Source organism: Phoca vitulina, unplaced genomic scaffold (genome assembly GCF_004348235.1).
Source record: "Phoca vitulina isolate PV1807 unplaced genomic scaffold, GSC_HSeal_1.0 scaffold37, whole genome shotgun sequence".
In the NCBI taxonomy this organism is placed as follows: Eukaryota; Metazoa; Chordata; class Mammalia; order Carnivora; family Phocidae; genus Phoca; species Phoca vitulina.
Window position 1 is genome coordinate 8,158,776 of NW_022589740.1, and position 24,431 is coordinate 8,183,206.

At 49.5% G+C, this 24,431-nt stretch overlaps 1 protein-coding gene across 1 annotated transcript; it reads right to left on the reverse strand.

Annotated features, from left to right (window-relative positions):
• Positions 1–8,842: 8,842 nt before the first annotated feature.
• DMRT3 (doublesex and mab-3 related transcription factor 3) lies at positions 8,843–22,250 on the reverse strand. Its single transcript, XM_032427459.1, has 2 exons — positions 21,773–22,250; positions 8,843–9,810 (listed from the first exon to the last, which is right to left on the reverse strand). The coding sequence occupies exons 1-2, from the start codon at positions 22,248–22,250 to the stop codon at positions 8,843–8,845; spliced, it is 1,446 nt and encodes a 481-aa protein (XP_032283350.1).
• Between the last annotated feature and the right edge of the window lie 2,181 nt (positions 22,251–24,431).

The window sequence follows — 24,431 nt, forward strand, 5'->3', positions numbered from 1 at the left end:
TTGTTCTAGTGTCCTCCTCCTCCCCCCCCAACCCCTGGGAGGGAGATCAGAAACCACAATCCTCCCTCCTTACCATGAACTTCACTGTCTGACACTGTCCACTGTCAGGAAGGAAAAGCTCTTCCTCCACCCTCTTATATTCAGTAACTGGGGGTCTGCAAATTAAACTAACCAAAGACAGATTAAGAGGAGAAAAGGCACATAATTTTTATTAATATTTACATGCATGTCACAAATATTTACATGCATGTCAGTTCACAGAAAAGAAGTGAAACTCAAAGAAGTGGTTTAGGCTTGGGGGCTCATATGCCTTTGTATAAAAGGAAAGAGGATTTGAGTGTCGAAGGGAATAAATTGCAGGGAAGTGACTAGGACATAATGGAAGACAAGGGCTATGTTTCTGCAAGCTCATTTTGGTGTTGATTCCCTATTTTCAGTGATGAGAGTTGCACTTCTATCCCTGATAGGGCAGGCAACTTCTTCAAAGGCAAATTTATGCCCTGCTTTTAGGCAGATATTGGGGGGGGGGGGAGCAAAGAACTCTTCCTGCATCTGTTGATTCTCAATTGCGTTCAGCTTAAAATAATCCTATGCCAAAGTGGCACATTTGGGGTGACATAATCTGATCCCTTTCACCACCTAGCTCCTGGGTAGAGCTGTGTTCGATTGCTGTTGGTCAAGAAACCAAGCAGGAGTTCCAGATGCTACCACCACCAACTCTTGCACAGATCATGGGCCTTCCACAGTTGAGCAGAGTCTTAATTGCACACCTAAACAGGCAGGAGCCCTGTTCTGCCCCAGAGGGTCTCCATCTTCATTGCCTCCTTCCCCCCTCTTCTTCCTCCTGCCTCACAAGGACCAGAGGGAAAATGCAGATGCGTCCATTTTACTCCAACTCACCTCTAGGGGGCAGCAGAGGGGGCGGAAGAACGTTCATTAACAGGCAGCTGGTCATGGTCTGTTCCGCGAGCTGTACTCGGCTGGCTCCGCTGATGGACCGCGAGGGTCCCGATTGCTCCAGGGCCCCAGACTGCAGCCGCGGCTGCGCTTCCCACCTCCGATGGAGGCATCTCCGGGGAAAACCAGGGGGCTTAGCAAAGAAAGGAACAGGAGCTGTAGAACACCCTGCAAACTCCAGGGGTGCCTGGCTGGCTGAATCTGTAGAGCATGCAACGCTTGATACCCGGGTCGTGAGTTCAAGCCCCACGTCGGGTGTAGAGCCCACTTAAACAGAAAAAAAAATTTTAAATAAAAACCCTGTGGGGCACCTGGGGGTGGGGGGGCTCAGTCGGTTAAGCGTCTGCCTTCCACTCAGGTCATGATCTGGGGGTCCTGGGTTCCAGTCCCACATCCAGCTTCCTGCTCAGTGGGGAGCCTGCTTCCCCTCTCCCTCTGCCCCTCCCCCGCTGCTCATGCACATGCGCAAGGGCGCACGCGCTCTCAAATAAATAAAATCTTTAAAAATAAATAAATAAATAAATAAATAAATAAATAAATAAAATAAAATAAAATAAAATAAAATAAAACCCTGTGAACTCTAAGCCCATAGAATGAATCCAAAGCGGTAAGCCCCACATCCACCACTTCCAGAAGGTTGTCCTTGGACAACTTCCTTCCTTGCTTCCCCATCCGTCAAAGGGGGCTCGTGATACAGCTGACCTCAAAAGGTTGTTGAGGGATGAAACGAGTTAATAGATGTTCATCATCAGGTAGAAAAGTGGCTGGAACAGATGCTGTTCTAAACGTTCTAAAGGATTGCTCCTGAGTCCCCCTTAACTCCCAACTACTTCTGGAAAGTGCTGGATTCTGGGTAGCATTTTCTGGTTTTGGTTTTGTTTTTTTTCAGAGAGAGAGAGAGAGAGAGCCCGTGAGTGTGGGGGCGAGGCAGAGAGAGACAGGGAGAGAGAGAGAATCTCAAGGAGGCTCCACACCCAGCATGGAGCCCAATGTGGGGCTCGATCTCATGACCCTGAGATCATGACCTGAGCTAAAATCAAGAGTCAGATGCTTAACGGACGGAGACACCCAGGCGCCCCTGTTTTTAATAAATCAGTTGGCATTTGGATTGGATCTAGACATATTTTAAACCAATTAATAACATCCAACAGGTGCTTTGAATTGCTAATTTGAATAAATCATGTTGGATCCACAAAATTTTCTCTATGGGTATAAACACAGATTTTTGGAACATGTTTCTGACATACATACAGGGTACTCTGGTAAATTGAATATTCCATTTAATAGGGAGTTAAATACGCATCATGTCCAAATGCCAGTTTTTAAAACTTTACATATACTATCTTTAAGACTAAACCACAAGGCGTATGTTTCTCGAAGAATCGGCGTCTGCAGTGAACCTTGGATATGACCGTATTGGAGCCAGGCCGAGGGCTGGTTCCCAGAGCGCTCCCGAAGACAGGAAGCTGCATCTTTCAGGGCTTGCTGCGGGCATTTTCAGTCATTCCTCAGCTTTGTTTCCCATACACTGTTGCCCACTCAGGCAGCCCCAAATGACATCTGTCTGCCCGGCTGCTGGTGGCCTGAGCTGATTTCAGAGCCGGGACAACCCTCGAGACATCCTGGGGTCAGAATGGAGGCTGAGAAACATGCCAGCAGTAGGTGCTCAATAAAGGCTCGTTCTCCTCCCTCTCTGACATCTCCCTTTCTTTCTTTCTTTCTTTTTTTTTTTTTTTGAAGGTATTTTTTTATTTTAGGGGAGGGGAGAGAAAGCACTGTGGGGGAGGGGCAGAGGGAGAGAGAGAGAGAGAGAGAGAATCTCAAGCACATTTCCCACTGAGCGTGGAGTCCGACATGGGGCTCGATCCCAGGACCCCGAGATCATGACCTGAGCCGAAATCAAGAGTCTGATGCTTAACCAACTAAGCTACCCAGGCATCCCCTGACATCTCCCTTTCTAATCTCAAATGCACCGAGTGAGATTTTTATACACTTTAAGTGACCAAACTATCTCCCATTTCCTCCAAGGGGACAGGCTGAGGGAGATGCGGTGGCAAAGATTTATCAACAGTGTCCACAGCTAATTCCTTGAATGTTTAGGCTGCTCACTTGCAACTCATTCACTCTTTTCCTTTCTCCCTACCTCTCCCCAGAGTGCCGGCTACACTTGACTCTACCTTCCTGCAAAGTAGAAAAAGGCACCTCCCAAAACAGTGCCCTTACTGCTCTGGTAAATCAGAAAAGAGCACTCATTCCAGATCTGAGCCCCACCCCCTTGCCCTCTCGGCCAGGCAACAGACAACATGCACAACCACCCACGGCAGCCAAGGTCACCCGGCGCTCCCTGAAGGCAGAAGCCAACGAGGAAGGCCAGGGCCGGCTCGGGGAGCCAGGAGTCTGTGGGTGAGACAGAGCCCATGCGGATCGCTATGGTGGCCCTGGGTCCCAAGTCCCACTCACCAACCCTCCCTCCAGAGAAGCCATCCCACATCTGTCTACACCTGGTGTAGCTGGGAGACCTTTGGAATGTTTAAATTGCAGTGTAGGAGCACCTGGGTGGCTCAGTTGGTTAAGCATCCAGGTCTTGATCTCAAGGTTATGAGTTCAAGCCCCACACTGGGCTCCACGATGGGTGTGGCGCTCACTTAAAAAAAAAAGAAGAAGAAGAAGAAGAAGAAGAAGAAGAAGAAGAAGTTGCAGTATAAGTGTGAGGCTAGGGTCTAAAACAACCAAGCAACGACTCAAGTCTTCTGGAGTATAATTTTTCTGCAACTACTAAATTTACTTCTGGTTAAGTCCGGTGGCTTTGCCCGTGGGATATGTGAAACTCTTGGCACGGCCTAACACCCCCGCCGACCCTCAGAATCCGATCGGTAAATAAACTCCATTGTAATTTGAGGAAAACCATGACCCTTTTTATTGACCCTTCACACTGAAATAGTAAATGATACTGTGCGGACACTAAAAGCGCCTCACTGAACAGACCATCAGCAAGAGGCGAGATCGCCCCTTCCAAGCCTCCTCTGCCCTCTGAGATTGGAATTTGGGAGGATGCACTCAGAAATGATTTTTTTTCCCCAGTAATGACAACGTTCAGTACCACATAAGAAATGAAAATGAAGCATTGATCTTATTCTTCAAGTATAGGATAGCTTCAATATTAAAATTAACATATAAATTTAGCATCCATCTTATTTTCAACTCACTTCTGCTGAGTAAATGCGCATATAAAGAATGAATGACTGAAACAGTATGCCCTGAAATCAAGTCCATTTTTCAAATATGTCAGATCAAAGGCAATCAGCGCCTGTGTTCTGGGCACCCAACAAATGTTCCCAGGAGGCCCCCCTTCCTGTCGCCTCCCATCAACCTAGCCACAGGGCAACTTGGGGACCTTGGACGATGAGTCCCTTAAAGAGCAGACCCCATGATACATGACTGCCCCCACTGCATAACTCCTCCTCTGGTCCAGTTTCTTTCTGTAAATTTTAAATGTTCTTAGGCTCTTAGAAGCCTGCTAGCTAATGGCCAGAGCCTGGACCAGGGGCTCAGAATCCCTGCCCCTTCTTCCTGGTCCCTGTCACCTCTCCAGTCGCTCTGCTATTAACTTCAACCACAGCCATGTACCTGGCTAAGAAATGCCTTGCTTCTCAAGACATCTGTGCAACTACTTTTGCTTTTCCCATCATCAAGAGCATTGATATTTCACAGGAAGACATCACCCCACACCTGTTAGAAGGGCTATTATGAAAAAGAGAAGAGAAACTAAGTGCTGGCAAGAATGAGGAGAAGAGGGAGCCCTTGAGGGGCGCCTGGGTGGCTCAGTTGCTAAGTGTCTGCCTTCGGCTCAGGTCATGATCCCGGTGTCCTGGGATCAAGTCCCGCATCGGGCTTCCTGCTCAGCGGGAAGCCTGCTTCTCCCTCTCCCGCTGCCTCCCACTCCCCCTGCTTGTGCTTGCGCTCACTCTCAAATAAATAAGATCTTTTGAAAAAACAAAACTACATTTTTAAAAAAGAGAGCCCTTGGGCAATATTGGTGAGAATGTAAACTGGTGCAGCCTCTATGGAAAACAGTATGGAAGCTCCTCAAAAAACTAGAAACAGAAATACTCTATAATCCAGCAATGCCACTTGTCGGTATATTTCTGAAGAAAATGAAATCAGTATCTCGAAGAGGTATCCCCACCCTATGTTCGCTGGAGCATTATTCACAATGGCCAAGACACGGAAACAACCTCAGTGTCCATCAACAGACCAAGAGATAAAGCAAATGTCACATACTAAGTGAAATAAATAAGCCAGTCACAAAAAGACAAGTACTGTGTGATCTCGCTTCTACATGGAATCTAAAAAAGCCAAATGCACAGAAACAGAGTGGAATCACGCTTGCCAGGGGATTGGTGGGGGGGTGGTGGGGATAAATGGGGAGATGTGGGTCAAAGGACACAAACTTACAGTCGTAAGATGTTCTGGCTATCCAATGTCCTGCCTGGTGGCTTTCTAACAGTTCTACACTGTATGCTTGAAAGTTACTAAGAGAACAGATGGTAAATGTTCTCGCCACACACACACACACACACACGTAATTATGTGACGTGATGGATGTGTTAACTAACCTTACAGTGCAAATCATTTTGCAATATATACACCTATCAAATCGTCACCTCATACATCTTAAACTCACACAATGTTCTATGTTGATTATATCTCAGTAAAATTAGGAGGGGGGAAGGGAATTATTGATGTGTCTTAGAACTCAAAGCTCCAGCCCCAAAGCAAAACCTGCTTCCAGGTGTCACTAGTAACCTTGGAATCACGCACACCTTAAGGGTCAGCAGCACTGAAAAATCTCGGGAGCTTTAAGTGGCACTCCCCTTGAGGGTAAGGGGAGCACATTTATGCTAAGATCAGGTGCTCTGCCAATCAAAGGTTTCCAAAAACAGGCACTTCTGATCTCAAATGTGTACTCGATTCAAACGTTAACATTGCCTCTAAAGTTACGTGAACTAAGTCGAGGGCAGGAGTGGAGGACGTAGGCATTTAAACCTCTCCCTCGGCTCCTTTACTGGGCGTAGGTCTAAGAGGAAAACCCAAGGATGTGATGTTCTCCAATCTTAGTGAGTTTAAGAGTCACCTGCCGAGGACGATAAAAATGGAGGTGTTGAGGCTCTCCGAGATTCTGAACTCAGCAAGCAGGGCCCAGGAATCCAAACTAGTAAGGGAAGCATTGGGGTGCGTGGATCACACTTGGAGACAAACCGCTGTAGAACATGACCAACCCGCCCCCACTCACATCGTAGATGAACAAAGCATTTAAGACGAGCAATTGGCAGGTCCTCACTAGAAGGGGAGAGAGGCGCCCCGGTTTCACGTGGATTAACTTTCCATAAGGCTGGTTTGCCCTGGCTGCAAGTGACCTGCCAAGCACCCCGTTACTTGTCTGTGTGACAGACGAGATTTAGCCAGAAGGAGTTGGCTGATTTCTTCTCTTTTATGTGAGTAACTGAGCGCCCGTGGGCTACACGTCAGAGCAGGATGGTCTTTGAGAGCTGAGCTCAAATCTAGGAGAGGGCTCAGGCCATAGGACAGCAGAGGAAGCAAAACTGACTGCTGGACAAAGGACATAGGATCTGAACCAATTTCTCCCATCTGACCCCGGACCACACTTACCCCCCCCTTAAAATAAATATATCCTGCTTCAGAAGATTACATTGAGGATCAAACATACCCGCACTAGCCTAGGAGTTCGCTGCCTTACAGATAAGTCCATGTTGCTGGCCGTTGTCACAAGGAGTCTGTGAGTTTGGTGATCTGTGGGCGGGGGTGGGGGGGCGGGAATCATGCTGTAAAGACACTGCATCTTAGGGCGAGTGTTGCTCAATCCGGGTAGTTCAGCCTGAAGTAGTAAGAGCTGAAGACAGATTTCGTAGCACCCCGGGCTCACAGGGGATCTGTTACCACTGGTGCTTGTTAAATGATTGCACATAAGCTTCTGAGACGAACATACCTTGGGAAATACACTTGTCCTAGGTAGGCCCAGACATTAGCCCATCACCACCACATAAAATATCCCAGACATAGGTCTTTAGAAACAGGGGTCCAATTATTTTCTTCTACACTCCCTCGCTTTCTTCCCTGACATATATGCTAATGTCAAGATACAATCCTAACAACAATAGTATTTACTTTTAAACTCCCTGGTAGGTACCTATGTGCATGAAATACAAATTAGTCCAAATAATATGAATTTTTTCCCAAAGATTCTCATTCCCAAAGTGTCCTATAGAAATAAAGATGAGATTTTTGTTTTAAGTAGCTTTTTTTTATCCCCCTGGGACGCATCCCAAGAGTGGTTGGCAGCTGATAGGAGTTCCTGTCCCTCAGCTGAGGGAGTATCTCAGGCCAAGAGGATTTGCCCTTCTCCCTTCCAGACTCAAGAGCCCTTCCAGACTTATTCTCAAATTGGGAGCTCTTTCTGCATCCTTGTCATGCAGAGGCTTTTATTTATTTGCTTTCTTACTTTCCCTCTCACTTTGTAAGTTTATTGTCTGACTTAAGCAGTCCTCTTTGCTTTCAAGCACTTTGAAGAATGGACACAGCAAGAGAAGTGGTTACTGTGGGCACCACTGAGTATTATTATTTGAAAACTCTCTTTTTAAAATACCTGAGCAAGAATGCAAAAGGTGAGCTTAATTAAAAGTAATCATAGCTCTCATTTATCAAGGGCTTTCTCTATGTCAGGTACAGTGCTAAGTACTTTACTTACTCCTCACGTTGTAAATTGTTTCGTTTTACTTTATTCTTTAATGGGACTCTCCGTTATCATCCCCGCTTATCTTGGACTCGTGGACAGGTGACTTGGATAATAGACAAAAAGCATTCTCTTACACATAGGCCCTCATACATATCTGCTGAAGAATTAAATGAATGAGTGGAGGGACTGAACTGAGCTCTATTCTTAAACAAAAATTCCCAGTCTTTCTGAATGCAGCCCCCAAACTTTGCCATTCATTTTTCTCAAGGAATGTCCCATTCCACTGATCCCTTGATTCCTCATCCGTGCGCTAGGAAGTAGCTCTCACATCAAGCTTCTCTCTTTAGAGATCCTCTTTCCACAAGTAGAAATGACATAAACGAAGATGGTCTCCTTAGTTTATTTTTTTTCTAGAGTCCTCAGCATGCTACATTAACCTGACAAAGCTTAATCTTGTGTTCATTTCACAATACATTTCATGCAGTTCACAGCTGTGATTGGATTTACATTGACATCACGCATGTTTCAATTCAGCCCTGTGAGAAGAAGAATTCTTAATGGAGTTTGTCTCTGAAAATTGTCCAAGCTTAAATAAGCATGTGAGCGGTTCACTCTATTCCTAAGTGCAGTCTCTCTCTAAAATGCAAGAAGGATTTTTAGCATAAGAATATAAGGTCCCTGTTTATAGTCCATTTGCAACCGAACCACTTGCTTTCGCTTTTACATATCCTGAGGAACCCTCTTTTGGGAAACCACATTCAAGCATACCATTTTCTCGGATATTCCGGGTTGAGTTTGGGAGCAAAGCTGACCCTCAGCTTTCCATCCCCAAATAAATCTTGCGCAGACCCGGCTTTCCCAAGACTATTCTTAGCATTAGACTCTCTTTCACAACAAACATTCAGCACTAAAGCCACAGAGCAGAGCTATTTGGCATTTTCCAATGAAGTGCAAGAAATTAAATAAGTTATTTTTTTTATTGCTAAGGTATAGAATCAAGCAGTCACTTTGTCAAACAGAAGGAAAGGGTATACACAGGATGTGGCCTCTCCTCGCGGGAGGGGGGGTGCCCCCGGGGTTTCAAATGCACAGAAAACGTCACCTGGTCACACCACCCAGCGGGGAGCGACTTTAGGAGGATGTGTTGAGTATTCTAGAGTCTGAGGAGTCGGACCTCTCGTCATAGTCCTCCTCGGTGTAAATGGACTGCTTCGCCACCATGGGACAGCCGTCGTCGGGGATGGAGAGGCGGGGGTCCTCGGCGGCGCGCGCGGGGAGGACAGGCGAGCTTCGGAAGACGCTGGCCGAGTTAGTGGGGAAGGGGCCCACGTACTGGGACCTCAGCTGGTACTGCTGCTGCAGGGTCATGGTGTTCCACAGGGTGACGTCGTTGGGCAAAAAGGGGCTCGACTGGTTCCTCGCCAAAGTATTCCTCAGCATCAGCGGGTACCGGGGCGGCTGCGGGAAGGGATGCTGCAGGGGCACGGCCAGGGGGTTGGGGACAACGTTACTAGAGTCGGCGGAAAACCTCAGCGTGTCCGGGACCCTGAAGGCCGAGCCCACGGACCACTTGGAGGAGGAGAGGGGGTAGGAGCTCAGGCTGTGTTCAAAGATGTGCCCGTTGGGGGGCAGCACCAGCCCCTCGGGCTCGGCCGCAGTTCGGTCGGCCGCCGCGCACCCCGAGGAGCGGCTGGACAGCAGGACCTCCACGGCGCTCACCAGGTCCCCGCCGCAGCCCTTCAGGATGAGCTCCAGCACCGTGGGCTTCTGGTTGGGGAATATTTTTTTCAACACTTCCAGGGGCGGCCTGTTGGCTTTCAAGCTGAAGGGCAGGGACACCGTCCCCGAGGGGCCCTCGATCAGCAGGTGGTTCTGCTCCGCGTGGTACTTGGGGCTGTCGGGGCGGCTCTCCGGGTTGCCTCCGTTTTTCTGGACCGCGTAGCCCCCTTCGTCCACCGACACGATCTCGGGGCTCTCGGGGGTGAAGCAGCCCTTACTTTTGGCCACATCCGGGGAGCTCCTCTGGTCGGCGTCTTTGTCGCTGAAGGTCTCCGTGTTGTCGGCTGAGCCGCTGTCCCCCAGCCGTTCTTCCGTCAAATCTGAAAAGCAGAGACAGCTGGGTTAATCCTTTCCTGGTGTGCATAAAGAGGAACAGATGTGCTCGGGAGAGAGCCCCACACAGGCGACGTGGAAGGGGGAATGCGACTGGGTGGGTGCCAACACACTGGACGCCTTTCTTTATCTTTCTTTCTCTCTTTCTTAAGTCATCGCTACACCCAATGTGAGCCTTGAACTCATGACCCTGAGATCAAGGGTCTCGTGCTCTAGGACTGAGCCCGCCAGGCGCCGCCCCGCCCCTCCCCCAGAAAGCCTTTTAAGAATCCAAACCACCTCATTGGCGAATGTGGGGGAAAAAAAAAAGACTAAACAAAAATCTAGAAACTGGAGTGATTTCTCAGGCTGATGTGCGCAGAGAAGCCTGCCTTGAACACAGAAGAGGGATATGATACCTATAACCACAAACGATGTAGCTGTCATAGCAGTGACGATCTAAATAGGGACCCTCTGTAGGTCTAGGAACAAACGCAGCCCAGGGAAGAACGGAAAAATGAGCTTGGGTTTGTCTTCTGGCTCCTTTTCTGCAAGTGAGGTGGCTGGTGTCACCTAGGGACATCATCAGCTGGCTCACGACCCATATATCCATAGAAGGGGACTTTCATATTTTAAATCCACTTCCAGATTTTGCGTTACATATGTCTTGTGAACTAGTCCTATGTTTCCTCAGGTTATCATGTACAATAATCAATAGAATTACCAGAAAGAAGCCTCTCTGCATCGATATCTTTCTTACAAAGCCACTCCAGGGACCGACAGACTCCACTCGGTCGCCTGCAACTTGCACTAGAGGGGCAAGTAAAACCAGCTGTGAATTCTGGATGGTGGGGCAGGTCGCAGGACAGGAAGGAAATGGCTGGAGAGATGTGTCAAACTGCACAGGGGGCATGACCCGTCCATGAAACAAGGTGCCCATAACTCCAGGACCATGGGTGTAAAGAGGTGAAACTGTTTCATGAACTGTTTTATTAGTAAGGTTCATGGAAAGGATTTAAAGATACCTTCTTGAATTATACCAAAAGGAAAGAAAAAGTTTCCCAAAATAAAGCAGAGATTTGCTGTGAACTAAAGCAGCTACAAATTTAACATTTTGACCTAAGACATTAGCCCCCAAAGGGCTAGTATTACAGCGCTAAGCACGCAGAAGGGAGTAGACTGGATTTCCTTGCAGTGGGAAATACCAACAGACCTTTATAATAAAAGAACATATTCTTTATTAACATGCTATATGCAGGTAGGTTTTTAACCTTTTGAAAACACTGACTGGCTGTCTCTCCTCAAAGCCAATGTAACTGATCTAAACATGGAAATTATTACTGACCCAGTTGTCAGGGTGTAAACAGTTGGTCGGCCTGTGTTTTCTGCTGCCCAGTCTGAATAGCTTCATTGTCGCCTTCTCTGGGGGCACACCTGATGATATTTAGAAAGCCAGCCGGTGAAATTTCATCACAGCACCTTCAAAAATCTTCCTCCTCAATTTGTTGTTGTTTACTTTAAAAGCCTTAAACAAAGGCCCATTTAGGAACATTCTTCTAATGTGGGATTTATCTTCAATATAATGGAAAAACAAAACGTTGATTCTTCACAAAGCAATACGTATGTGCCAAGCAAAGATAAATGCATTTTAAAATAGGCTTAAACTCTTTATCGGTGCAACTGGCAGTCATAAGTCTGATACAAATTCACACTTATCCCAAATGTGCATTTTAAGTAAACTACTGCAAGGTTTCTATGTGGGGATCATCTGCAGCCCGCAATATTAAGCCAACTTGGCTTTCTATAACACCTCTGAGACGTGCAGAAGACCTATTTTTGTAAGAGACATTTGACATCTTCCCTCCTGCAACTCCCCAGAACAAGGGACCCAGAGGTCATCTCCTGAGTGAACCTGGTATTTGTTCCTAATCCAAAAGAGAAGAACAACAAAAAAGCTTCTACAGATCCACACTCTAATCAGCTAGATCTATCTACATTTTCCTGACTCACGACTCCATGCGTACCTCTTGGCAGTTACTCTGTTATTAAACACTTGAAAATGAGTGGACAGGGACGGTGCGTTCACCCAGCACTGACCTCAACACACAATTGGACTTCTGCCCCTGCTCAGTGGAGCTTGGAGAAACGAGTCAAAGACACGCCCCAAGTAAATATAAAATAAAATTATGCTTTAAATACTGTGTACCTCTAAACAGGGTTTTTAGATTTAACTTCAGCTTTCCTTACCTATTCTTATCAGTATCAAGTAGTTGTATCCCTGTAATATACAAGATATTGAAGGAAACAGAAAAAAAGGAGGTGAAAAATACCAGGAAGTTTAAGACTGGTCCTAAACTTGTGGGATTTATTATCTCGTTGGGCAGATAAGATGCATGTGCACGGAGAAAAGCAAACACAGCCAGAAAGAACTTGCTTCCTAACCAACAGGATACATACTGTACACAAAGGTTCATAGGAGCATCATCTCCAACAGCCTAAAGGTGGGAGCAACTCAGGTGTCCATGGATAAAGAAAATGTACATACATACAATGGAATAGTAATCTCAAAATGGAATGAAATTCTGACACATGCTATGATGGGGACGAACCCTAAAATATGCTAAGTGAAATACGTCAGCCACAAAAGGACAAATATTCTATGATTGCACTTAGATGAGGTACCTAGAATAGACAAATTCACAGACAGAAAGTGGAATGATCGTTAGGGGCTGGGGTGGCGAGGGGGGTGGGGAGGGACTGAGACTTAGTGAGTCACAGGTATAGGGCTTTCAGATGATGAAAAAGCTCTGGAAATGGACAATAGTGGTGGTGGTACAACATTGTGAAGATACTTAATGCCACTACATTGTACCCCTAAAAATGGTTAAAATAGTAAATTTTATAGTATGTGTGTTTTACCACAATTAAAAAAAAGAGAGATAGAAAGAAATACGACACACAGTATCAAAGCAGTGTAAGGGATGGTGAGATTTTTTTTTTTTTTGGAAAGAGAAACAATTGGTTCTTCTAGGAAATAAAAGGTACAGCTAGGAAGCTCAAAACTTAGCTGTTTTTTGAATGAGTGAACCTAAAGATGGCTTCCTATTTTAAAAGATCATTCTTCTCAGGGTGTCTGGCTGGCTCAGTCCATGCAGCATGTGACACTTGATCTCCAGCTAGTGAGTTCAAGCCCCACATTAAGGGTAGAGTTTACTTTAAAAAAAAAAAATTAAAAAAAAAAGATAATTTTTCCCACCTGGATGAGCTGCAAACACTGAAAACATTTGTGGAAAATGTGTTGAGGTCTATCACCAAATTCACTCTTCCACAGAACACTCCAGAAGAAAGTGATTCAAAGAGCAGAGGTTCAGCCAGAGAATGATGTTCTGGCAAATCTGACACATCCCCCATTATGAAAATGTATTATTATTATTTTTTCAAAACGGCAAAGGATATACTACCCCAATCCACTGGATCCTGGATGGCAGGACCCTAAATCTGACAATAAAAATTCCACCTTGGTACCTATGTGTCTGTTCTGCAGACGAGGGCACAGCAGAATCTTATATGGGGGCCAGCCTTGTTCACCAGCTGGGAACCCCCAGACTGCAAACACCACTGCCTGGCTGATTTTCTGGCGTCCCCCGTTGCCCCTGCTATGGTGGCATGCCCCGAGCAGCACGTGTTTCTGGTTGCTTCTCAGGGAGTGGTGGTGGTGGATGGTGCTGATTCATCCACACTCTCTTCTCAGGTTTCGGGGTGATCGGCCTCTCCAGCTTGGTGTCCAGGCTATGGCCACATGGTAAAGAGGTTAAGCGGGTGTCCCAGGAATCAAATCTACAAATTCAGGGCATTCCAAGCAACTGGGCTCAGTACTGCTCATCCTGTGTTCCAAGGGCGGACAGAAGACCTTGAAGGAACCAAGGAGTAGGGCACAGCAAGGCTTTTGTGCACCTGAGCAGCCCATGAAGTCTTGCCCCAGACTGTCCGGTGAGCAGAATCCCTCTTCACAGCCCAGGCTGTTGGGCTTGCAAACCTGGACAAGGGAAGACTAACCTCTCACCTTGTGCCAAGAATCCTACGTCACCACCTTAATTTCTGAAGGGCAGAGTGTGGAGCCCGTGCGATTGTGTGGCACGATCCACCATCGGTTGTACTGTTAGACCTAAACTAGATGTACTGTACATTATTCTATAAATACAGACTGTCACAAGTAATTATAGAGGGTGGCTTTCGAGCCCAGTGATAACATGTCATTTAATAACAGGCGTTGCTTTACATCTCTAGCTTTTATTTTCCTAAATGAACTTTATAAAATGTTCATGTTGGTTTAAAACACAAAGGCCTTTCTAGATCCAGAAATGTGACGCTGCCAACCAACAAAATGAAAAGGGAAATAGTCCCCGAAACACTTTACCCTCTTTCTTCTGGAAACTGACACCCTAATTCCTAGAACACAGGGAGTAAGAATATACTCCAGCTGATAACATTTTTACCCCCTGGCATATGGGTGCAGAAAGCCAGACCTACTAGTCAAAAAGTAGAAAGAAATCAGTTGCATCTGAGATTCCAAATCACCTACTGAAAGTGATCCAATCTGCTGTTTCTAATGCTTAAGCATTCAGGTATTTGAAAAACCTTACTACTCACTCTTCAAGTTCATGTTTTTCATGATAGAGAAATATTCCTAGCCACCCATGAACGAAACCCTTCACTCAGGTCAAAGTATGTAGAAGAAGTAGATATTCGATTAAGAAGGAAATTTTTTCTATCAACAATAATGCTACCAACTTCAAAAAATACATACATAAGCCTGAAAATAGCTACAAGACTTCTTTTTCCCTTTGGGTACAGACTAGGGAGAGGAACTGAACACTCACACAATCTAAAACTACAGTTGGCAAAATCTTTCCTCCTTTAGAGGACTTTTTTATATGAAAATGTAGTTCTACATTAAAAAAAAAAAAAACCCTAGGTATTCATTTCAAATATTTTGGGGAAGCCTACCACATACATGAAATAAACATACACATAAAAATGGAGAATCTTTCAGACTTAAATGTGGTGGGTTTTATCCATTCAATCCAATTATATCTACAAAAACAAAATATTATCTTGAATGAAAACACAAAAACATTGGCATAGAGAGGAATGTTTCCTAGTACAAAAATCACTGGACTTTTTTTTTTTTTCCCTTTTGAAATCATGTCACACATTTTGGAACATGGATTGTATGTCCTCTTCTGTTGACTTGAGCTTTGGGGGACACATCTCTAACTGTTGCCTGATGGGTCATTTTCCAAACACACAAATCTTACAGCAAGGACAGGAAGGAGCCCAGGCAGGACTGGGCTTCTAGAAGAGACCAATACCCAGTCAGAATGCTAACAGGAGACACACTTTTTTACATTTTCTGTTATCTTTATTTCACACTAGAAGTGCTGAATCATAAAAAACAAAACAAAACAAAACAAAACCCTGAGTGGCTGAAAACATAAAGTACAGCAGGGAATGAATATCAGTGGAAAATCTTTCCTTTTCTTCCTGGGTTGGGGGATGGGGGGACTTGTGAAAAGTACAAGTTGTCATGCTTTGCTTTTTAAAAAATCATTAACAACACAGGATGGTTCCTTGGGATCGATATTTGGGGGGAACATTGGTATAGAAATGTCAGAACTTAAGGAAATAAGGCTTGCAACTGTGGACTTGTATGTCTTGCAAAAATTTAGTTTTGACCCCTTCGTTGACTCAGGAACAATTTTCAAGAAGCAGGAGGAAAATGGCCTATAAATCTCCATGTTTATTCGGAACGGATAAAAATGCAGCTGGCTATTCATTCAACCATTTAACAAAAACCCTTACGTCTCTTACTATGTGCCCAGACACTGTATTAGGTAAGATTATACAGAGCTGATCAAAACATTGCCTCTTGGCCACTGAGAGGCTCACAGTTTAACTCTTCTGTAAAATTTCCACGTTATCTGCGTGTTTGGTCAAATTTTACACTGAAACATAGCCAGTAACTCAAAGGCCAGCAGCTGGGCAGACTACGGTGTATTCATAGCGTTCATACTGCTGTAAACATTCCCATGTAGAGACACGGTTGCAACAAACATTCATAGTGAACTAATAAAATAAACGGTGAGGGGGGAAGCAGAAGACCAATCCCAGCTTCGTAAAATGTACACCTGCCTAGTCATTGCAATAAAAAAAAAAAGAGAGAGAGATTAGAGATTCAGTAAAGAACTGACCCATTCCGAATGTTCTGTTTTCCATAATACTGTTAAGTAGTTGATTGTGCTCATTTTTTAAATAGCTGTTTAATTATAAAATAAAATGGAAACAAAAAACCCACAGAGGTTTTCCTTTCCCCTTAGTTTCTTTGGAGAAGTCTGCAGGGCCCAGACAAGGGGATGATTCCCTAAAGCCTGTGGGACCCTGGAGAGTGACAGGACATAATTCCAGGGTGAAGGACCTGGGATGATCAGTTGTTCACTACTCAGGCCCTGATCTCTGCCGTGAGCACCCACGTGTACCCCAGTTCAAGGCCCACTTTGCCGGGAGGGCCACATGGGAGGAGACCTGGAAATCCAGAGACCCAAGGAGCCAGAACAGGTTAAAAAGCCAAAGAAAGGAGGAAAACAAGAGGGGAGGAAGAGGGGACCAGAGGGACAGTGGAGGCAGGCGGGCAGGCAAATAGATTCAGAGCTCCATCCTCCACCCCTGTCAGAAAGAAGCGCAACATTTCCAGAAAGGGGCTCCAAGTCCTCCGGGGACGTTGATTTATGAAGATTTACTCACTTTCTCTCTGTAAAGCTGTTAGCAGAAAGTGCTGACTGCCTGAAGCAAAGAATTTCTCATCAATGCTCTTTGATTGTATTTTGCAAACAAAACGCCTGTTGCTTGGTAACATTTCACTTCAGCCTGACCTTCCCCGAAAGTTATTGCTATCAGATTCGATTTACACTGTCCTCCGGTGATTACTGTAATCTTTTAAACCCGGGACTTCATCCATCAGGGAAAAGAAAAGTTGGTCTTGTAAGTCGAGAGCCCGGCTGTCCGCCAGATTTATAACCCAGAGGAGTGAGATAGGGTGGGGGGATTCTTTCCCGGAGGGCAGTGGACCTGCGGTTCCCAGACGCGGAAAACGCGCTCTCTTTCCTGCCAGCCCTGTCCTGGGCGCCGCAAGAGGGACACGAGGGGCCCCACGGAGAGAGAGAAGCTGGCGGACGCGCCGGAGCCACCCCCACCCCGAGGGGCGCCCTGCGGGGGGGCGCTGCCTGGGTTTAGGGTTGCCGGACAAAACGGCAGGACGCCCCGTTAAATTTGAACTTCAGATGAATAATGAAAAAGTGTTTTAGTCGAAGGATGCCCCGGGCAATAGTTGACATCCTATTTTTTGTTTGTTTGTTTGTTTGCCTATTTGCGCTTTTTTTGTTGTTGCTGAATCTGGCAACCCACCGAAGCTGGGGAGGCAGCAGGGAGGGAGCGGGAAGGGCGCGGAGGGGCCGCCGGCTTCCCGCCCCTGCAGCGCGCAGCTCCTGGGCCCTGCCCTCGCGGCCCTCGGGTGAGCCGGGAGGGAGCCTGCGGCCCCCGAGGCGGCCCGGGAAGCCGGTGCGGGCCTGGGAGCGGGCCGGAGCCGCCGCCTGCAGTCCCCCCGGGACCGGGATCGCGTGCTAGGGGCCAGCGGCCCAGGGCGGCCGCCCCGCCGCGGCGCACGCCTTTCTTGGGTTCCCGCTCCGCTCCCCTGGGAGAGGAAAGCCCCGGCGTAGGTGCCTCTGGGGGGGGTCCCCCTCCGGGACGCTGCCCCGGCCCACCGTCGGCACCTGCTGCGCCCCCCGGCAGCTGTGCGTCCTGCGTCCCACCCCCTGCGCCAGCCCAGGGGAAAGGTTTGCAAGAGGCCACGAGTACGGGACCGCTTGAACCTCTGCATTTGGTCGGTTTTTGTGTTTCAAACGGCTATTATGAGTCGGGTTCCTCGCCCCAAATCAAGCCGTCTTAAATAACCAGACCCCCCCCCCGTTTTTTTTAATTCATAACTACACTTCATGAATGACTTTGAAGTCTTTCTCGCTTTTTCGTTTGCTTCTAGTCTATAATCACCGGGGTTTCCCATTCTGGCCGGGGACCCGTGATCGGGTAACAATCATTACACTTGCAGGTGCGTCTATCTCTTCTTAAAAAAAAAAAAATTAAAGTACAATTAAATATTAGGAAGCAGACGGGACAGGACTCAATCAAGCTGGAGCAAAAAAGCACAGAGCCCGCATTAAGTTGCTAAGAGGTGCCGAGCAGGAGATAAAACTAAATAAAGACAGTTTTTTACAATCTCCTTACTTCTCTCCTTGTAGGTCTCTTGTTTGCTCCTTTTCAGGGGAAACACACAGAAAAGGAGTTCCTACTTTCCTACCTGATTCTGTTCTTCTGTTCCTAACCAAATATGCTGTTTTTTATTTCTTTTCCTTTAAGAACATTTTAAAGAACTTGTGTACGATTTACTTTGTAGACAAATGTAGGAAGAATCTATAACCACGGGTCTTTCCTTGCACAGCCCCAGGGTACCCAGGACACACTCCTGGGGAGGGGGAGAAGCTGGGGGTGGGGGAAGGGATGAGAACACAAGAATGTAACTTTAGCTCCTCACCTTGGTCGTGACCCTTAACTTTCCTCAGCTCTTGAGCCCACGTCCTGAAAGGCTGGCTTGGCTGGTTGAAGCTGCTGACTCAGATACACTAAGAGCTGAAAAAAGTTCACACTTCCCATGATATTTTCATGGGGGGGGAGGGGAGAGGGTGAAGAGGATGAAGAGGGAATTTAGGAGAATAGGTGAGTCAGTCGTATAAAGAAGCTTAAATTAGAATTTGGGGCTCAATCAAAATCTAATAATATGAGGCCAGTCATAGGCGATAATCAAGGAGCAAGGGAAATTACACCCAGAAGGAAAAAAGAAGGCTCCAATCCGGAACTAGAAGCAGTAACATTAGAGTAGGAAAATTCTCCTTAAAGCCACCGCCGCATTGAAAGGGATGTTCAGCGTACTCCACTGTTAGATAAAACAACCCCCACTCCTTTAAAGAATCTGAAGCGGAATTTTGGGATAGAGATTTCTTTGCGCAATACAACTGAATTGTGGTGTGAACGAGTCACTCCCCCAACAGGGCGTTTTTCCTCCAGCGGTGCCCAAGAAATGTACCCTTCTCTAGGGCAAGCGGGTTTCTCAAGGATTTCTGGAGAGGGAAAGACTCCTGAGTCTGTATTCAATGTCGCCATAGCTATGTACTGAAGAGGCCCTTTGCAGAAAGAACCAACGGCATTTTTGATATAGATATCACAAACAAGCACATCTCTATAATGTGCCAGCCGACATGTAGATTCCTAATGGTCTGTGAACTTATTGTACACGTGGACCTACGATTCTAATAGAGCGTCACTTACTTCTCTAAATACAGTGAGCTACTTGTCCAGGAGTATCTGATTCGCTGCTAAATACGCATAGCATGTTACATACAAATACATTACAGAACAGCTGCAAAAAGGCGTAATACACACAGCAACGGGTCTTCACACTAGACAGTTTTCCCTGACTTAAACCCCAAATGGGCTTCCTCCATATAAAGCAATGCACCTGTAGGCTCGCCTTCCTAATGGGAAATAATTATCTGTTCTTTTCCTGCCTCCTCCCACCTTTGGATTGGTGATTGGCTATTTTTTAAAAGCATGGAATTAGGGGGTCGAACCGATTGAAAGAAGAGAACAAAAGTTATATAAAAGAATGTGCAAAATATGCAGCCTGAGGAGCTGGAAACTGGGCTTTTGGTTCCTGATGGCTCGGGTCCCCCAAAGCCTAGTTTCCTGTTCAGTTACTTGTTTTCAATTCGGAAGGCTCAGGCGATCCCCAAATAATTGGTGTGGAGTAAAAGAGAGCGCACCAAGGCTGGTTTCTCCAGTTGAATGGTCTCCCTCCTTTATTCCCCCAAAGCTGGCTACGGCAGCTTCTACCCCGCCTTCCCCTTCCTTCCGGCTCTCAAGCCCCCTCCTCCCTTGGTTGTTTTGGTTTTGCAACTCTTTAGAAACCTTGAACTCTGGCTATCCCAAAGACTGGTTTGAAGAGCGCAGGGTGTGAAAGAATCCCCTCTTGGACAAAGACTCCAGAACCCAATGCCCTTGGGGTGCTGCTGGGCACATGGCCACACACTGCCACGCAGGGCCGGCTCCTGTTCTGCCACCGGGGCGACCCAGACAGGGAAACTGGAAATGGAAAGGTTAAGAAAAGTTACTGGCATGGGTCAGCTTCTAGAACTGAGCCACAACCCTCCTAGTTACTTGTCCTAACTTAAAGGAGAAAAGCAAAAAGAATCTTCTTGAATCTTCTTTCTCCTCGCCTCCCATTCCTCTATGGCAAATGTATAAATACAAAGAGATGAGACGGACAAAAGATTGTCGAGGCGTGGGGGGTAGGGGGTGCTCAGTACTCACACAGACCCTTATACCCTACTTGGGGTTAAATATCCACAAAAATCCATGTTCAGCAAACTGTGCTCTGTCCACAAAACACCCAGTTGTACTCTTCACGTAGATATTCTCAGCGCTTCAGGCCTGCAGAGCGTAACTGAGCAACAGGACAGCTGACCGACCTGCGCCGTCCAGGCTGCCTATCAACTCACCAGCGAGTCTGCATTTCCCCAGCTCCACACAGCAGTCCAGTGCTCCCAAAAGCATCTCTCCAAAAGCCAGGGCTAATGTATTTCGGGGGGGGGGGCGGGGTGTAGGCAGAATCTCTATCACAGCTCTACCTACAAGAGGGCTCTGGGCCTTCCAGGGCCTGTCCTCTCCAAATTTCAGTATAGCCCCTACTCGCTTCCTGGGAAGATGGGCTTTTTACCTGTGTACCCTCGGCCCGGTCCAAGGGAACATCAAACACACGTCCACTGAATTCCAAGAGCCTAAAATCACAGGAGCACTCGGCTGGCAAGGACAGCAAGCCAGAGATTCCCCAGGAGGAGGAGAGAAACTCAACTGGGGTCTGCAGGGCCGGAGGAAGGAAGCAGATGGAAGCGGGGAGGTGGGCTGTGGGAATATGCCCACCTCCAGGACTCTGGGCAGACTCACTCTGCAGCACCGCAGAGGAGGAGACGGAAGTGGAGGTGAGAGAGCCTTTTCTTCAAAGCCGCCGCTTAGTAGCAAGGGGCCCACCACCACATCCGCCCAGAACCGGGGAAAGGGCTGGGCAGAGGTGTCCTTCTCCACTGTAGGACAAGCTTTAGTTGTATTTCTTTAAACCACAGAGACCAATGAGGGCGGCCGGAGGAACGGCCTTAAAAGATCTGAGCAGCTCCGCAAGAGCTGGGTGCGCCAGATTCGGGGTCTCCCGCTACCATTTCAGGAAGCTTTCTGGCCCTTTTTACTAAGCTTCTAAAGAGGGCTTCCTTCAACACATCGCAAGAAGCTGGAAGCCACAGGGCCTTACTAGAAAGGCTTCGGGTTCACTCCAGTTCCCTGGGCCGGAGAAGCACGCCCAGCTCAGGCTGGCCAAGCCTTGGCCTAGGCTACAGTTCCCCGCACCTACCTGTCCCAACCTCCAAAGGCGAGGCCCTCCGTACCCGCAGCCAGAAAAGCCCGGCCGCGCAGTGGGGTGTGTGCCCGCGCGGGTTTTAACGTGGTCCTGCTTCGACCTCTTTATTTACCGGCTGGAGCGGCCACGTTCCCCCGGGGAAGGCTCTGGCGAGCCCGACGCCCAGTCCCGCCGTTTGGCTCGCCCGAGGCACCTTGCCGGCAGGTGCCTGGGCTCCACCTGCTCCGGGTCCAGCCTGAAGGCCGGCCTGCGCCCGGAGAGTAAGAACCGGCCTGGCGAGAGGTGGGCGGCGAGGCCCGAACGCTTCCTGCGGGCCTCCCCCGGGCCAAGCCGCCGCGGCCGCTGCGAAGTTTTCGCCCACGCGCCGCGCCCGGCCCGCGCCCGGCAGACGCTCTTACCTGGCTTGGCGAGCGGCGCCTGCAGCGGCCCGGGCTGGGGCTCGGCGGCCCAGCGCAGCGCGGCGGCCGCAGCCAACTCCACGGCGGGCCGCGGCGGCGGCGGCTGAGACGGCTGCGAGGTCGGCGGCGGCTGCGGGGCTGCGGCGGCGGCGGCGGCGGCGGCGGCGGCGGCGTCCCCCGGCGGCGGGGGGCCGGGCAGGGCGCGCAGCGAGTCCGGGATGAGGCTCTCGAGGCTCTCGTTGGCCTGCTGCCGGCGCAGCGCCACCTGCGCGGCCATGACCCGCTGCCGCTCGATGATGAGGATGCACTTCTCGCAGGTGCAGTCCTTGAAGCGGCAGTAGCGCTTGTGGCCCTTGAGCCAGGACAGCACGCCGTGGTTGCGGCAGCGCGCGCACTTGGGCGTGCGCTGCAAGGGCGCCCGCGGCGGCTGTGACACCGGGCCGCCCATGTACAGGTAGGGGGAGCCGTAGCCGTTCATGTCCCGGACTCCAGGGAGAGCAGGCGGGCTGGCGGCGGCAGCGGGCCGGGGGGCGCCGGACGGCGGGGCCGGGAGGCCCGCTCCGGGGCGGCCCGCGGGCGGAGCGGTCCCTGGTCCCGCAGCCCCGGCGGCCGCGTGCGCTCCGGGATGGCGGGGGGTGCAGCCGCCGTCTTCACGGATCCCGCAGCGCCCGCAGCCTCAGCCTCCCTCGGGTGCTCGGCAATCCCCCGCGCGTCGCGCCTCCGCCGGCGGCTGCCTCGACCCGCACGTCCTCCCTCGCCGAGGCGCTGCGGCGGCTGCGAGGAGCCGGCGAGAGCTCTGGGTAAGGTCTGAGGCAGCTCGTCTGCAGCTCCCGCGCGCGCTGGCCGGCGCCTGCACCTCCTCCGCCGCCCTCCCCCCACTCCTCCCCCTCCCACTGCCACCCCCACCCCCGGGGTCCCGATCTCCTTGCGCTCCCCACTCTCCACCCCACTCCACGCCTTCCTCCTTCCTTCCCGCTCGCGCCCCCAGAGTCCCTGCACTTCACCTTCCTTGCCACCTGCAGCCGGGCCACTCTGGCGGGGGCGCTCACGGCCCCCTACTCCAAGCTCCCTACGCTCTGCCGGACTGCGGCGCTCGGGACGCGGCCGTGCCCTCGGGGCGGGGAAGAGGTGGACCCGCGGGGGTGAGGGTGGGGGTGCCTGCAGGCCAGTGAGGTGGCCGCTCCCCAGCGCTCCCCTCCCCCGACACACACCCCCGCAGGCCTGCTGTGGCAGCACCGAGCCGGAGGCCGCTTTCATCCCCACACTTGGCCGCAGGGAGAACGCCGCGAGATCCGGAGCCCATCGGAGCGCTGCGGGTGCACCCGGGACTCGGCAGGAGCCGGGAGAGTTTTAAATTGGGGCGAGCCAGGCCCTGCGGCCACTGGCGGGTGGAGCTGGATTAGGGCAGTGGAATTGGTCCAGGAAATTTTGATTTTCTTCATTTCCTTTTGCAACATTTCTTTTTCTTTTGCTGCTGCAGGATAAAAGGAATGTTTATGAAAACCTGCGGGCCCAAGGATGACAACCCATTTTGCAGGCTATTTCAAAGAGAAGAACAGTCCTCCCTGTCTGGCATTGACTTTTGTTTCTCTACCCATGTTTTAGTAAAAAACAGTTTCTGTCCTGAAAGGTCCGGAGGCGCTCTTGTAGAAGACTTGCTTGAGTGCGGGGTCTAAACTTTCCGAGAGCCGATGGGGGAGCCACGTTAGCGCCCCACAGGTTACCGGATGTGATGATCCGCGCTCTGCTCTGCCCAACAGCCATCGCGCCATCAAACCGAGCTCTGGAGTCACCTAATTCAGATCCCCACAGACTTGGTGATTGAGCTGCGGAGAAGGGATGGGGCAGTCTCCCCTCCCCCCACCCCAGCGTCTTTGCACACGAGGACAGCGTCACACTTTGTTTAAACTGTTACCGGCGTGTCTCTAATGTACGAGTACCGGTTTGGCCTAATACAGACTACCGCGAGCAATGCACAGGGAAGCCTAAGCGCGCGCGCACACACACACACACACACACACACACGCAAGAAAACAAAGAAACAAACAAAAACAGGCGGGTGAAGCGATGCAGGCGAGCACGAGGGTTCAGTGCAAAGCTGGGGAGGCGGCATTCCCCGAGGCTTCGTTCTGCAGGCTCCTGAGAGGACACTGAGTTCATCTCTTGGAGGTCGGGGCCAGTCGAATTCGAGACGAGTCCGCGGCAATGGCCAACCCTTCGGCTGCACAGCGCCCCTTGTCCCCTCGGGGAGGCCGTTTTTCTCTGCACTGTCCTGAAAGCAAACAAGCCACAGGAAAACGTCCCTCTGTGTTTGCTGTGAATTCAAGTAAAGCGCCGCCAGGCCTCCTGGCGGCCAACCCTCCGCCCCGAAGGGTGATTCTGGGAAGGGAGGAGGATTATAAAGGGAACCCGGTTGTGTGCGTTTCCCTTGAAGCCCTTAGCCGCCCCCCTTTTCAGACTAGTCCTGGAGTTGGGGATCGCTGGATGCTGGCTTGCTGGTGGGGCGTGCGCAGGAAACCCTGACGCTAGAGTGCTACCCCTAGGAGGCCTCCCCCCAAAGCTGCGTCAGCACAGACCCCTCGGGCGCCTCTCACCCTCCATCCCCCCACCTCAATCCCTCTGCTCCCAACGTTCGCTAGGAAAACAAACCCTAAAGCAC